Genomic DNA, 14,473 nt, shown 5'->3' on the forward strand with positions numbered 1-14,473 from the left:
GGAGCTGGAAGAGTGTTGGTTTCACGCAGAAATGGCAAGCCAACATATATATGAATGATGTTTTGTATATTCCCACAATGAGGAATAATTTGTTGAGTCTGGGGCAGCTTCTGGAGAAAGGATATACAATGTCCATGTAGCAAAATTACATAGAAGTATTTGACAGAAAGCAACATTCAGTCCTCAAGGCTCCCCTCTCTAGAAACAGAACATTCAAGGTAAATTTGAATACTATAACAATCCAATGCTTATCTACTGTGAGTGTCAAGGAAGAAGGATGGTTGTGGCACTATAGATTTGGACATCTGAACTTTAAGAGTTTGGGTCTTCTAAAACACAAAGAAATGGTGAAAGGAGTTCCGCTGATATCCATTCCCAGCAAAATATGTGAAGGTTGTGCTATTGGGAAACAAACCAGAAAGGAGTTCAAGAAGTATGCACACAAGAGAGCAAAGCAGCCTCTTGATGTGATCTACTCAGACATATGTGTCCCTTCGATGTGCTATCAATTGGAGGTCACAAGTATTTCTTAGTTTTTGCAGATGAATGGACTCGAAAAATGTGGATTTACTTGTTAAAAGATAGAGCTGTCAAAACGGGTAACCCGGCCCGACCCGATCCGATCCACCACGGGTTGATCACTTAGTGAGCCAACCCAACCCAACTCATTTATTAGCGAGCCGAAATTTTTTGAACCCAACCCGACCCATCACGGGTTGGTAGGTTAAATGGGTTGGTAGGTTAAATGGGTTGGTGGGTTAAACGGATTGACTCATTGGCTCACTTAATTAATTTTTTTTCACCCTCTTCTTCTCATATTCTTATAACATGTTACTTTAAATTTTGAAAGTTAACCTTTCTAAACTTATTCGAGCATTTGAACAATTATTTGAAAATAAATTGTTAAAATCACTAAAAAAAGGTATAAGTTTTATTTTTACATGTTACAAATACTAGGAAAAATCAACATAAAAATATTCATTTTTATTCTTACGGGATATGAGCATGGTTATGATAGGTGATAGAATCTGAATGGACTGACGTGTATTTTTTAGGATTGAAATATAAAATAAATTATTTGTAAAATACTCTTTAATACTCAAATCATTAAAAAAAATATTTTTTTATGAGTAAAAAAGAATATATATGAGAATAAAAATGAATACTCCTAAAGAATAACATGAGGGTCTTCGTAGAATTTTCATAATTCTATGAATTTTATTGGCCCTTTTTGAATTGGTAAAATAAGGGCGTCGAGAAGATTCTGAAACTACAAGACATTTTTTATTTCTGTATCGAAAGCACTAAGTGTTTTCGTTTAGGTTTAATTGCTTCCTTAGTCCTAAGTTTGGTTGAATTGTGTCAAATTCATCCTCACTTTTAAAAAAGTTTCATTTTCGTCCTCACGTGGTATAAAAGTGTCAATTGAATCCAAACATTGAAAATATTTGTGTCAATGTAGTCATCTCCGTTAAATACACACTAACTGCGTTAAGTGGTTGATTATGTGGCACTAGCTTAGTAAAACGTGGCAAATGAGTCACTAATGACGTGTCAATGGCAAATGAGTCACGTTTAGGGTATTTGTATGTGTGAACGAAAGCAGAACGCGTTTCTGAGTTGAGGAACGGTCAAAAATCGCAATTGGGGCTTTTGAAAGCAGAACGCGTCTGCTGATTTGGAAGCGTTTGGTGATTTGGAATTGCGAAGTGGGTTCCATTCGAAGGTCCATTCGAAGGTACGTGTATGTTTGCTTTGGTTTGGTGTTTGCTTCGTGTGTGTGTTTGCTTTGGTCCATGCGAAGTGGGTTCCATTCGTTGGGTTTATGGTTGCTTTGGTGTGTGTGTTTGCTTCGTGTGTGTGTTTGCTTTTGTTGTGGTCCCCCATAAACTATTATCTCTGTTTGTTGTTGTCCCCCATTATGGGTGTTGTGTGTGGTCCCCCATTGTAAGTGTTGTGTGTGGTCCCCCATAAACTATTATCTCTGTTCTTCGGTTTAGTGTTGGTTGAAGAAGTGTTGATTGGGGTTGGGTGAGAAAGCTTGGTTGTGAGGTTGTGTCGTTTTTTCGTTGGCTCAGGAAGTGGCAATGTCATTGAATCATCAGTGTTGTTCGTCTTGCTCATGGGGGAGCTGTCGTGCCGTTTCATCCAGAGGATTGGTTCAAACTAACATATGTCATTGTGGGGAAGTTGCTGTGTTGAGAGTGGCGAAAACTGTGAAGAACGAAGGCAAACAATTTTGGGGATGCCCTAATTACAAGGTTTGTTCAATGGTTGTAGTTTCATTTTATTGATTAGTTTATTTTTGAGTAATGAAATGTTTGTGGTTGGATGTTTTGAACAGCGGACTCGAAACGAAGAACTTCAAGGATGCAATTATTTTAAATGGTGCAATGAAGCTAATTTGGATGAAAGGGATACTATTATTGCTAGGCAAAGGAGGAAAATTATTAGTCTGGAGAAATCTGCTATGGTTTCTCAGAAATGGGAGAAGCAATTAACATGGATGTTATGTTTTATGGGGTTTATTAATGTCATCCTTGTTTGTATCTTGTTTAAAATTCCATGACTATTTTGTATTAGACAATGTGTTGTATTAGACAGTTGTTGAAAATGAATGAAAAATCTCAATTTCTGCTTTCAATAGCTAATTGGCAGTGATATTGTTGAAGAAGGTGGATGTTGTATCAATAGTTAAGTTGTAGTGATATGGTTGAGACAGGAACAATTTGATGACAGCAACAATTTAATGGCTACTGTAGACAGTTATCAGTTGCAGTAAACTTGTGATAAATTCATTATGATTGTCCAAAGCTATTGCATTGCTTTATTACATACCGAACCGAATCTTACTTAAGAGAATTGGACAGTAGAAATCATTAAAAACAGAGGCTTAATCACCATTTCAACAGTAAATTTTTTTCCAATGCGAGTAATGAACTTGGAATGAGCGTTGACTTCATATTCTTTGGACGAGCGTCCCCTTGTGCGCGCAGGGGGCGACGAGCGTCCGCTTGTTATGAACCGAGCGTGCGCTAGCTATGTGACGAGTGTCCTGGCGACGAGCGTCCTGGGCGACGAGCGTCCACTTGATGTATTCTGGATGAGCGTCTTGACGAGCGTCCATTTCATATTCTCTGGACGAGCGTCCTCTTGTGCGTGTAGGGAGCGACGAGCGTCCGCTTGCGATGAACCGAGCGTGCCCTTCCTATGTCACGAGCGTGTTGGGCGATGAGCGTCCTGGCGACGAGCGTCCTGAGCGACGAGCGTCCAATTTCCTTCTAAGTCGCGACGAGCGTCCAATTTCCTTCTAAGTCGCGACGAGCGTCCTGAGCGATGAGCGTCCAATTTCCTTCTAAGTCGCGACGAGCGTCCAATTTCCTTCTAAGTCACGACGAGCGTCCAATTTCCTTCTAAGTCGCGACGAGCGTCCTGAGGGACGAGCGTCCTGAGGGACGAGCGTCCTGAGGGACGACCGTCCTGAGTGCAGATAGCTAAATGCAGCTGAATTCAAATTTGATGCAGTAGAAACAATATTGAAAATAACTAATACATAATATAAGATTCATCAGAAACTGTGCTTCAAACGGCATATTGAATATAACATCAGAAACTGTGCTCCAAACTGGACATCATATTCATTGAACAGACAATACTTTGCTTCATCAAATAATACATCAGCACACAATACATATTGAAGTTTGTATCCAAAAAAAGGTGCTAGCCGAAACAAAGTACCAAAATACATATTAATAATAGCTAATGACTTTCTAAATCAGTTTGAAGGTGCTGTGGCAGTTGGGTCAGCTGGTGTTGAAGTTGTCTGAGGTGCTGTTGTTGATGGCTGACTTTGTTGGGGTTCTTCAACCTCGCATTGAGTAATTTGACTGGATTGAGTTGCATTTGGAGTTGTTGGAGCAGCTTGGGCAGCTTGTGGACAATTATTTCTTTTATGTCCAAGCTCTCTACATATGCCACATCTCTTACGTGTTCCACCTTGTCTTAGTTGAGTGTCATCTTTCTTAAGCTCCCAAGGCTCTAATCTTCTTTTCTTTTTCGGTCTACCAGGCAAAATTCTCTTAGGTGGAGGCAACACATCAGGCATTGAAGTCATTTCCCACATATGAGCACCGTGGACTGGATATATCATTGGAAAGTATGTTTGTTCATAGGTTGACTTTGTAAACCAATGTGAGATGTAGTCTTCTCCATTGATGTTTAAAAATGTCATGGCAGTGAGGGCATGACAGCATGGGATTCCTGTTATACTCCATTTCCTGCAACTACAGTCCACTTTATCTATGTCAACAACAAACTTGTCACCAATGTTGGAAGTGTGTCTCACTTCAAATAATTTCAATCCTGACCAGCTGGAAAATGAAATTTGGATTGAAGTGAGTAAGTAAAGTAAAGAAATTAAAACAAATAAAACTTCATATTATGAAATCATACCTAGGTATCCAATATTTTGTGTTGTTTAATTCCTTTTGAAATCGTTTATAAATTTTGGGGCAAAAGGAACCTTCATATGACCTTATCTTGTCTCTATTTCTTGTCCATCTCTTCATTAGATACATACGAATGTCTTCCATCATTGTTATGATGGGCTTAGCCCTTGCATCCAAGATCACACTATTAAAAGCTTCAGAGATATTGTTTACTAGGGTGTCACAAGCAGCTGTAGGTGTAAACCTTGACCTTGACCAAAATCTATATAAAGAAAAACACACACATTTATAACACAACCAAACAGTTCTAAATAATTGACATGGCTAACACTCTTGAAAACATACCTTGGTGGAATAGCTATCAAGTGCTTAAAGGCCTCTACATTGACATCTTTTATTTCTCTCATGACTGCCTCCCATGCTTGAGGATGGGTTGATGATGCTGCCTTCCATAAGAGACGTTTCAGATTTTTTCCAGCATATTTTTTCCTAAAATTTGCATATATGTGGCGGACACAAAACCTTTGATCAACACGAGGTAGAAGTTCTTGTATTGCTGGCAGAAGTCCCTATCAAATGATAAAAGTAAATTTATTGAACATGAACATGGAAGACTAAGGTCTCATAATAAAAAACAATGAAATATCACTTACTTTTTGTTGATCTGAGATAAATGTATACGTTGAACAATTTTCAACACCACCAAGATCATCAATCAAGAATTCCAAAAACCAAGTCCAGGTTTCCTTATTCTCCACCTCCACAACAGCATATGCCAAAGGTAACATTTGGTCATTACCATCTCTTCCAACTGCTGTTAACAATTCACCCCCATATTTCCCTTTCAAGAAACACCCATCCAAACCTACAATGGGCCTACATGATATGAAACTCACCTTACATGCCTTCAAACAAACATAAAGTCTCTTGAATACTTGGTTCCCCTCATTAGGTTCTACACTAACTTTGACAGTTGATCCAGGATTTGACCTAAGCAGCTCATTGGCATAGTCGTATACCCTTTTATATTGTTCTTCAAAATCACCTTCAATTTTCTTGTGTGCCATTTTCTTTGCCCTAAAGGTTGTTGACCGAGACACATTAATATTCCATTTCTTACAAACTTTGTCTTGGAGGTTACTCAAATTAATATTTGGATTTTCTTTTATAGTCTTCTCTAACCTCCCACTTAACCATTTTGATGTCACTAAACGCAAATTAAATTCTCTACTGCAGGTATGCTTGTTTATAATCTTCCTTAACTGCCATGTATTTTGGGCAGCCTTATATGCACAATATGCGTACCATGGGCACTTCCCTTTTGCCCCACAACATTTAACAGAAACTCTTGTTTTATCATTTTTAAAAACCTTCAATTTCCCCACAATGACATATGTTAGTTTGAACCAATCCTCTGGATGAAACGGCACGACAGCTCCCCCATGAGCAAGACGAACAACACTGATGATTCAATGACATTGCCACTTCCTGAGCCAACGAAAAAACGACACAACCTCACAACCAAGCTTTCTCACCCAACCCCAATCAACACTTCTTCAACCAACACTAAACCGAAGAACAGAGATAATAGTTTATGGGGGACCACACACAACACTTACAATGGGGGACCACACACAACACCCATAATGGGGGACAACAACAAACAGAGATAATAGTTTATGGGGGACCACAACAAAAGCAAACACACACACGAAGCAAACACACACACCAAAGCAACCATAAACCCAACGAATGGAACCCACTTCGCATGGACCAAAGCAAACACACACACGAAGCAAACACCAAACCAAAGCAAACATACACGTACCTTCGAATGGACCTTCGAATGGAACCCACTTCGCAATTCCAAATCACCAAACGCTTCCAAATCAGCAGACGCGTTCTGCTTTCAAAAGCCCCAATTGCGATTTTTGACCGTTCCTCAACTCAGAAACGCGTTCTGCTTTCGTTCACACATACAAATACCCTAAACGTGACTCATTTGCCATTGACACGTCATTAGTGACTCATTTGCCACGTTTTACTAAGCTAGTGCCACATAATCAACCACTTAACGCAGTTAGTGTGTATTTAACGGAGATGACTACATTGACACAAATATTTTCAATGTTTGGATTCAATTGACACTTTTATACCACGTGAGGACGAAAATGAAACTTTTTTAAAAGTGAAGATGAATTTGACACAATTCAACCAAACTTAGGACTAAGGAAGCAATTAAACCTTTCGTTTATTAAGGAATCAAACATCACACTATAACATCATTTTCATGCCACGTGACCTACCACGAGGTCGAAACCGATGGATGCTTACTTAAGAATTGTTTTGTCACACGTACCAGACAACCAGTCTTTTTTCACACAGCTTAAACCCTCCAGGTAGGTATTTTCAGCAATCGACAATTAATTACTCATTTCGCATCAACAAAACTATTTTCATAAATATACAAAACCATGAAAAGTCTTAGGTTACTGATGTGTATATCACAACTAATAAGCTCTTTGTCAATATGCCACACTGTCTGCATTTCTTAAAACTCTCAAAACATAAATACATATTATTCTCTCTATCTAAACTATACATCTTACTAAATTAATATAATTACATTTATGAGTTTCATTAATATCGCAGAGAAAAATACGTAAAAGATATAATAGTTTTTACTTATTTTATTTTTGCCATACATAATATATATATATATATATATATATATATATATATATATATATATATATATATATATATATATATATATATATATATATATATATATAGTTATTGCTTTCTGGATCCCATAATCACGAATTGTACCCTAGAATAATAGGAAAAGACTAAAAAAGTCTTTTACTACTGTACAGAAGGAAGAAAAAGAGAAAAACACTGTAGAAAAAGAAGAGAAAGTGAAAAAAAAAAGAAAATCATCCTAAAAAACTCTTTCTGAAATATATTTTAAGTGTTTCAGAAAGCTCTTTTCAAAATAAATTTTATGTAGAGTTGTTCTGGAAACTTTTTTTGGAAAGACATTATATGCGTTTCTGAAAAATTTTATTCGGGAAATATTATACTAAAAAACTTTTTTCAGAATGTATTTTTATCTTACCTATTCCAAAAATCTGATTCTAATTAGAAACTTAAGAAAGTCTGTTTCAAATAGCCGGAAGAATATATATATTCTGAAGGTCACATTAATAAGGGTAAAATAGTTATTTTACAAATTTGTCAAGGTGCGGAAAGAAATTGTGTAGGTGCAGTAAGTAAAAGCTATGCAAGCTTAACATAACGAAAATAAAAGCCCATGGCGGTACATGACCCAGAAGGCCCATACCGATATAAATAGTAAAACTTATTATCATGCTGTTTATAGATTTGTGAAAGAATTAGGCACCTTACAAGAGATAGAAAGAACGTTGTCATTTACATTCTAAAGGTTTTGATGATAAAAATAATTCAACCCACTTATTAAGGCTTATTTTTTTTTTGTTTAATATGGAAAATCTTTCTTCCGTAAGTATAGAAAACTTTTAAGACTTACTCTTTTTTCTATTAATGAAAAACACATTGAGTGGAGGAAGCAAGGTTTATCATGCTAATTACTAGCAAGCCATATAAAAACATCTTTCAGTGTTATTATTTTGGCATTCTAAACATATTGTAGTTCAAATAATTAGTGAAAATGATTGGTTCATTTTCCTTAGTGTTCAATTTTCATTATTTATTATATATTTACAAATACAAAATTTTATTTTTTATGACTATTTCACACTCCTACAAGTGTTAAATGGGTTGTCAAGTAGTGTGAAACAACCTTTTTCCTATTTTAAAATGAAGTTACACATGCATATGACTCAATCCTAACACCGAAAATTGCATCCTAAAATTACCATTCAAATTTTGTAATTTAATTTATAAAATACTAACAAATACACATGACCGAATTAGAGAATTTGCACCATAAGGAAGATAAATTATTATAACTGAATGCTAATTACAGAACATAAACGTCCACGCTATTATTCCTTTTCCCTATTGAACCCTGATGGGTTTGTTTACAAAATTAAGCTTATATTAACATAACAAAAATTTACATCATATATTTATATATAACGAAACTTCTGAGTGAAACTTTTAAACGAAAACATAAAAGAAAAAAAAAAGTTTTAAAGGGAAAATGGGACTGTGCTAACAACCGAACAAACCTGTTTAACATTTTAGAACACTTTCTTTAGTTTATTTGTATCACTAAGGTTGGTTGCATGTCCTTGTTTGTGTCTAACTCCAACAGGTTCTTCCCATGTTTCATCACATTCTGCTTCATCTTCCCCAAATTCATCTCTCACTAAATAATGCTGTTGATAATATCTAAAGGCCGCAAATAGCACGAACACTGCAAATAACACAAAAGAATTGAAATTCATATCTCAAAAACTAAAAGATGTAATGTGATGAAACATAAGTACCTGCCCAAATTCGAGCAACAACTGAAGATAAATTCCAGACAAGCCCAAAGATGCCAAGAGCCACTGCTTTTTTGTGTGTGCATGAATCCCAAGCATCTCGGAATCGCCGAATCCAAAAATTTCCTTCATGTCATTACAAAAACTGTAACCATATATTCATACTCACTGTTTCGTCTTTCACCTTTTTTTTTAATTACCACGTTACTGTTCTCAAGTTATTCTTTGGAGGTGAAAAGATTATTTTCCTTAAAAGAAAAAGAGGACCATTTATTAAAATAACAAAAGAATAAGGTTCTTGGACACTGTAACACGTGAAGAGAGACTCTTTGGGATTGGGACCACTAACACCATTATGTTAATATCCCACAGTGGCTGCGTTCTCTTCTTTTGAAACTTGAATCAAATTGTCAGACACAAAAATAAAATAAAGTCAGAGATGCTTCATCCATGTGATGCATAAAATTATGCTTCCATCATCACATCAAGTAGTAAATCTTTAAAGTGATAAAATTTATTATCTTGAAGCAGAGTTAGATTTAAAGTTTCTAACTTTATTTAATATCGTTTAGATGGTATAATTGCACTGCATTAAACTATTACTTGTGTTTGTTTGTTTCTGCCCTGCCCCCATCAGATCCGCATTATGATGCAGTTAAAACCCCACCCATTATATAATGAAACAAAATAAAATCATAGTTAGCAGACAATTCAAACATTGTTAACTCACTTTAGCAACTAGTAGCACTAGCAGTTCCTAATTACACTAACTGTACTATGTTGTTTACAGCAGCTAAAAGTTGTAGGGTCATAATTCAGGCATTAAATAATGTTAGAAAAAGCAACATCAATTTCAGGAAATTACCATATGCAGTTAACTGTGCAGAATAAGATGTGCATATCTTTGGCACAGTAAAAACTCCGAAGAAGCCTGAGGCAAATGACGGCAAAACAAATGTCAGTAATCAATTTGGTGAAAGGGCACGTCCAATAACTAATAATAATAATAATAATGAGGATGAAAGGGTAGAGGAGAAAGATGCAATTTTTACTTCCATAGGAGTGAGAAATATAAATTGCTTGTAATGGTTGATTTCAGAATACTAACGGAACCAACATGTGAAAATTTTAGCCTTTTTCAGTGTTGAGAGAGTTCTATTAAGTAATGGAATAGAGTTAGGCATTTTGTATGAACCCTTAAAAACTTACCCAATTTGAACATCTTCCAAATGGTTATGTAGCTGCCACATCTCGCTAAAACAAAGAGCAAAACAGCCAACTGCAATTGATTTACAAATGCCAAATTAAAATTTGGTGTTTAATCTTCTGGGTTACTATAATTTGTAATGTTGATAAAAAGATAATCATAAAACCAGTGAGCAAAGGAATCTATTAAATTACCTTTATGGTGGTGCCCGGATCTCCAGAAAACAAGCCCTTGAGTTTTGACAGGAACTCGTTCAAGTAAGGAAGGATTAATTTTAGCATCCAAATTGCATCTTCTTCTCCCAATACATAATTTGTGTCCTCAACTTCTATGAAACCCCTGTTGAGTTTGATCCAAAAGAGAATCAGAAAAGATAATGTTCTTCAAAATGGTCATTGTAATATATTTTTCACCATAGTGTTTGGGTTATCACCTGAATATTAGGGATCTATATAGGAAGATGACAGCCAGATAAACAAGACTTATATAAGACGTAACTGAAATAAGACTGCAGAAACAAAGAAAGGAAAGCTTCATCTCAGGACTCTGTTCTGATACAGAAAATTATATACTGATAGTATACAAAAAAGAAAAAGGAAAAAACTCTGCATAACTGATTTCTAACCTCAGATTGATATCCTTTGCATAAGAAGATGAGACTATAATGAATGTCCCAAATCCAAAAACAAATGCTGATCTTGAAATGTCTCTCCACATGATTAAATCCACTGAAGAGGAAATTATATGGATAAAGAATCAATACCATTATGTGAATAAAATTGACAGTAAATTTCACAGTTTCGATGAATCACCTATACTCTGCAATTTGCTTTGGGTTTGTGGGAAGCTGCGGTATTCTTCCGCCTTTGGAACTAGACCATGACAATCAATTATAATAAACACAAAGCCAATTGGTACAAATTGAAAGAACAAACTGAAAAATCCTTACTTGAATTAGCTTGGACGAAATTTCGGTTAATTGTTGAATTCCTTCTAATTGTAGGAGATTGCTTCAGACTAAGAGGAACTGAAACTGGCTTTCTTTCATTTTTGTGATGAAATCGCATGTGGGCACTCACGATCCTCTTAGGTTCTGGTTCATTTAGAATCTTCTTAGGTTCTGGTTCCTTCATAATCTTCTTTGGTTCTGATTCATTCAGAACCACCTTCTTTTCTGGTTCATTCACAATAACCTTTTTGTCCTGTTGTTTTCCAACAGCCTCATCTTTTTCTGGCTCCTTGACAACCAGAGTTTCTGCCATACTAATTTCCTTCACATCAATTCTCTCCTCCATCTCAATCTCAATTTCTTCCCCTTCCTCATCTCCTTCGTCTGCTTCATCAACTGCAACTTCATCTAAATCACTACCAACCTGAACCGATAATTCTGTTGAACATTGAACAGCATTCGCTGAGCTGCTAGATATGACCTTCTCTTGACACACATCATCCAAATCCATGCAATTATTATCGTCAGCGTCATTCTTCTCATTCTCAACCTCAATCTTTTCCTCCATTGGTTCATCAGGAACTAAATCCAACTGGGATTTCGTGTTTCTCAATTGAATTGAACTAACACCAGGAGAAGCAATCTTCTTTATTGGATCTGACTTGCTCTTCCTCAATTGTGCTGAACTTCTCTCATGCCCCTCGTCTGATTCACCGTCCTTCTGTGTCTCAGATCTCTTCCTTCTGTTGTAAATTGGGCTTCTCTCAAGTTTATTTGCAAAAGAAGCAATCTTTCTGGTTTGTGTTGGGCTCTTCTTTATTCCATCAGAGGAAGAAATGCTCAGCTCCTCAGAACTCTTCAGGGTCTCTGTCTTCCCTCTTGCCACCTGAATTGGGATCTTATTATCTGACCCCTCAGAGCTCTCAGATTTCCAAGTTTTTCTCTTTCCACACCCAATTGGGCTTTTTTTCAATCTGGCACCGCCACCATTTTCTTCAGGATTTTCCTCTGCGTTAAACACCTTGATCCCACCTCTCACTTCATCACTCTTCATTCTGCTCTCCCACACTGACCCTGCAACCACACTCCCTCTTGCCCCTACCCTCCTTTTGCCAACTTCCATCCCCAATTTATCTCCTTTTTCTACCTGGCTATCAGTACTCCAATGGGTCATAGGTGGTTAGTGGATAAGAGGCTTCTAGCTCAAGCAATGGCGGTTGGTGGGGTGCAACATTGGGATCCTTTTGCAAAACAATTGAGAGCGAGGGAGAGATCAAAAGTAGGGAGAAAGTAGAGAGAGTAGTTGGTCACTTTTCTTTTTTCTTTTTATTTTATCTCTTTCTTTCTGTATGATAACTGTGTCATACCAGGGTAAGGAAAAGCAAAGGTAAATTTGGTGGGGTTGAATGATTAGGGTGTTGAGGAAGAGAAGAACCCTTCTTTTTCTAGCATCGATTGGATTCCCTCTGATCTCTCATCACTTTTACCGAGGCACTCTAAAAGTCATTAATAGTCTCACTCTCACATCACATGAAACTGTACACCTAAGCTTGCTGCATGTAGTATGTATGTTGTCCTTCTTCTCAGAGTCCAAAGTGCGTGTGAATTCTGCAGTGTACTTATGGAATTTAGTGTATTTTCTTAGCGGTTTTGTCAATCTCCTGCTTACGTGTGATGGTAGAGTCATTAGGAAATGCGATTTGTCATGGTAGCTACAAGTACTGTGACAGAGGACCAGACAAACGCACCCCAAATTTTGGTCAGTGATCCTTTTTAATGTTGCATTGCTTCAAATAATATGATACCACATAGCAAATGCTGCTATAGTGTGTTTGAAGTTTAAGACAAGATGCACTGAAAGAATGTATCAACATTTATGATATTTAAAAACATATTATACTTCTCTTTACCAATTAAGAGACTGATTAGAAGAATTAATTTTTTCTTTCAGTTGAACTTTAATTTTGATTGGATGAATGGGTAACCAATAATGTGATATTGGGTCCACTGTTATGATGATCTTCAAGATCATGTTTTTGCTTAGGGGGTGTTACATTTAACCAATACTATTTACATATATCAATTGATCATTTCTGTGCAGATGGATTTTTATATGACTTATAACAGAAACTGTAGGCAATGAGAATGCCAGAAGACCACGGCAAAACCAATTTGACATAAACTAACTGGTTTCATTGATTTGAGTTTTTTGCTATTTCTTTTTTCCACTTCCTTCTACAAGGTCTAAGCGTATTAAAGCTTCTAGCAGTAGTATCCCAATTATAATAAACATCTATTGCTCCTGATGATATTTTTCAAAATTACTGTCTAATTTTTATCCTGACATGGATCATTACTACAACATAGATTATACAATCGTAGACATGTGTTTCAAATTGGTTTCAAGAAAAATTAAATTGTTACTTTGAAATGTGAAATTGATTTAATTTTGCCAACAAGTCAACAGTAGATGGAGATCGGTTACTTTTAAATGACAATTTATTGTGATGCAGTGATCATGGTCCCCTCAGAAACTAAGTCCAAAGGCTTCAAAAGTTTGGAGTTATTCAATTGTCGCATTAAGAATCACATACTAGAATACAAAGGAAGGAGGTGAAAATGTTATGTTCTTGCGTGTGAGAAAATTAGTTACTGCATGTAGGAATGTTTAGTGAAAGGGTAAGCGGTAGAATCCAAGAAGCAAAGCACAAAACAAAAGGTTTTAGAGTTACCCCACACAGCAAAATTTTTCCCTTTCTTCTTTTTCTGCTGAGACGGAATCTGTCATGTGAGGCAAAATCATGCAAAGAATCCATTTTACCTGGGACGTGACGACAAATTAAAGTTGCATACGACCAACACTCACCGACACCAGTAGTTACTGTATTTTGGTGGTATTGCATTTTATCCCTTCGATCCTGTTGAGGATGATGTTGGTAACATACTAACAGGTAACACTTCGTCACATTATTCCTTTGTCAACATTTCTTTATCTCAATGTTTTTCTTTTATTATCCATTCGTGTTCATTCATATCAAATTAATCATATGCATATAATTAACTTAATTTGTAATTAATGTTTTTAATGTGATAGGTGTTCTGAGTTGAATTAAATCACTTTAAGACTTTGTTTTAAGTATTGATAACATCCTTCCATATTTGATAAAGATGTTGCTGAGAAATATTTTGCCATTCCATATGCGTCTAAAATTGGTGGTGGAACTGTATAAAAAAATCTTTAAAAACAAGTTAATTCCAACAAAAATGAATTCAAATATTCATAAATTAAAATGAAAAATTAAATAATTAAATAAATTAAACATGTGGAAAAACTAAAAACATTTATAAAAAAAAATGAACAAATGTGAACAATATAAACAATTAAAAACTTTTA

General features: G+C 35.9%; 2 protein-coding genes across 2 annotated transcripts; both read right to left on the reverse strand.

Moving 5' to 3' along the window:
- Positions 1-3,637: 3,637 nt before the first annotated feature.
- On the reverse strand, positions 3,638-4,523 carry LOC128196351 (uncharacterized). The gene is made up of 2 exons (XM_052876960.1): positions 4,453-4,523; positions 3,638-4,370 (listed from the first exon to the last, which is right to left on the reverse strand). The coding sequence occupies exon 2, from the start codon at positions 4,229-4,231 to the stop codon at positions 3,776-3,778; it is 456 nt and encodes a 151-aa protein (XP_052732920.1). The 5' UTR covers positions 4,232-4,370; positions 4,453-4,523; the 3' UTR covers positions 3,638-3,775.
- Positions 4,524-8,412: 3,889 nt separating this feature from the next.
- Positions 8,413-12,643, reverse strand: LOC108331954 (reticulon-like protein B21). Its single transcript, XM_017566992.2, has 9 exons — positions 11,080-12,643; positions 10,943-11,002; positions 10,756-10,858; positions 10,564-10,638; positions 10,325-10,469; positions 10,133-10,202; positions 9,789-9,854; positions 8,927-9,049; positions 8,413-8,853 (listed from the first exon to the last, which is right to left on the reverse strand). The coding sequence occupies exons 1-9, from the start codon at positions 12,251-12,253 to the stop codon at positions 8,678-8,680; spliced, it is 1,992 nt and encodes a 663-aa protein (XP_017422481.1). The 5' UTR covers positions 12,254-12,643; the 3' UTR covers positions 8,413-8,677.
- Between the last annotated feature and the right edge of the window lie 1,830 nt (positions 12,644-14,473).

Source organism: Vigna angularis, chromosome 4, assembly GCF_016808095.1.
Source record: "Vigna angularis cultivar LongXiaoDou No.4 chromosome 4, ASM1680809v1, whole genome shotgun sequence".
In the NCBI taxonomy this organism is placed as follows: domain Eukaryota; kingdom Viridiplantae; phylum Streptophyta; class Magnoliopsida; order Fabales; family Fabaceae; genus Vigna; species Vigna angularis.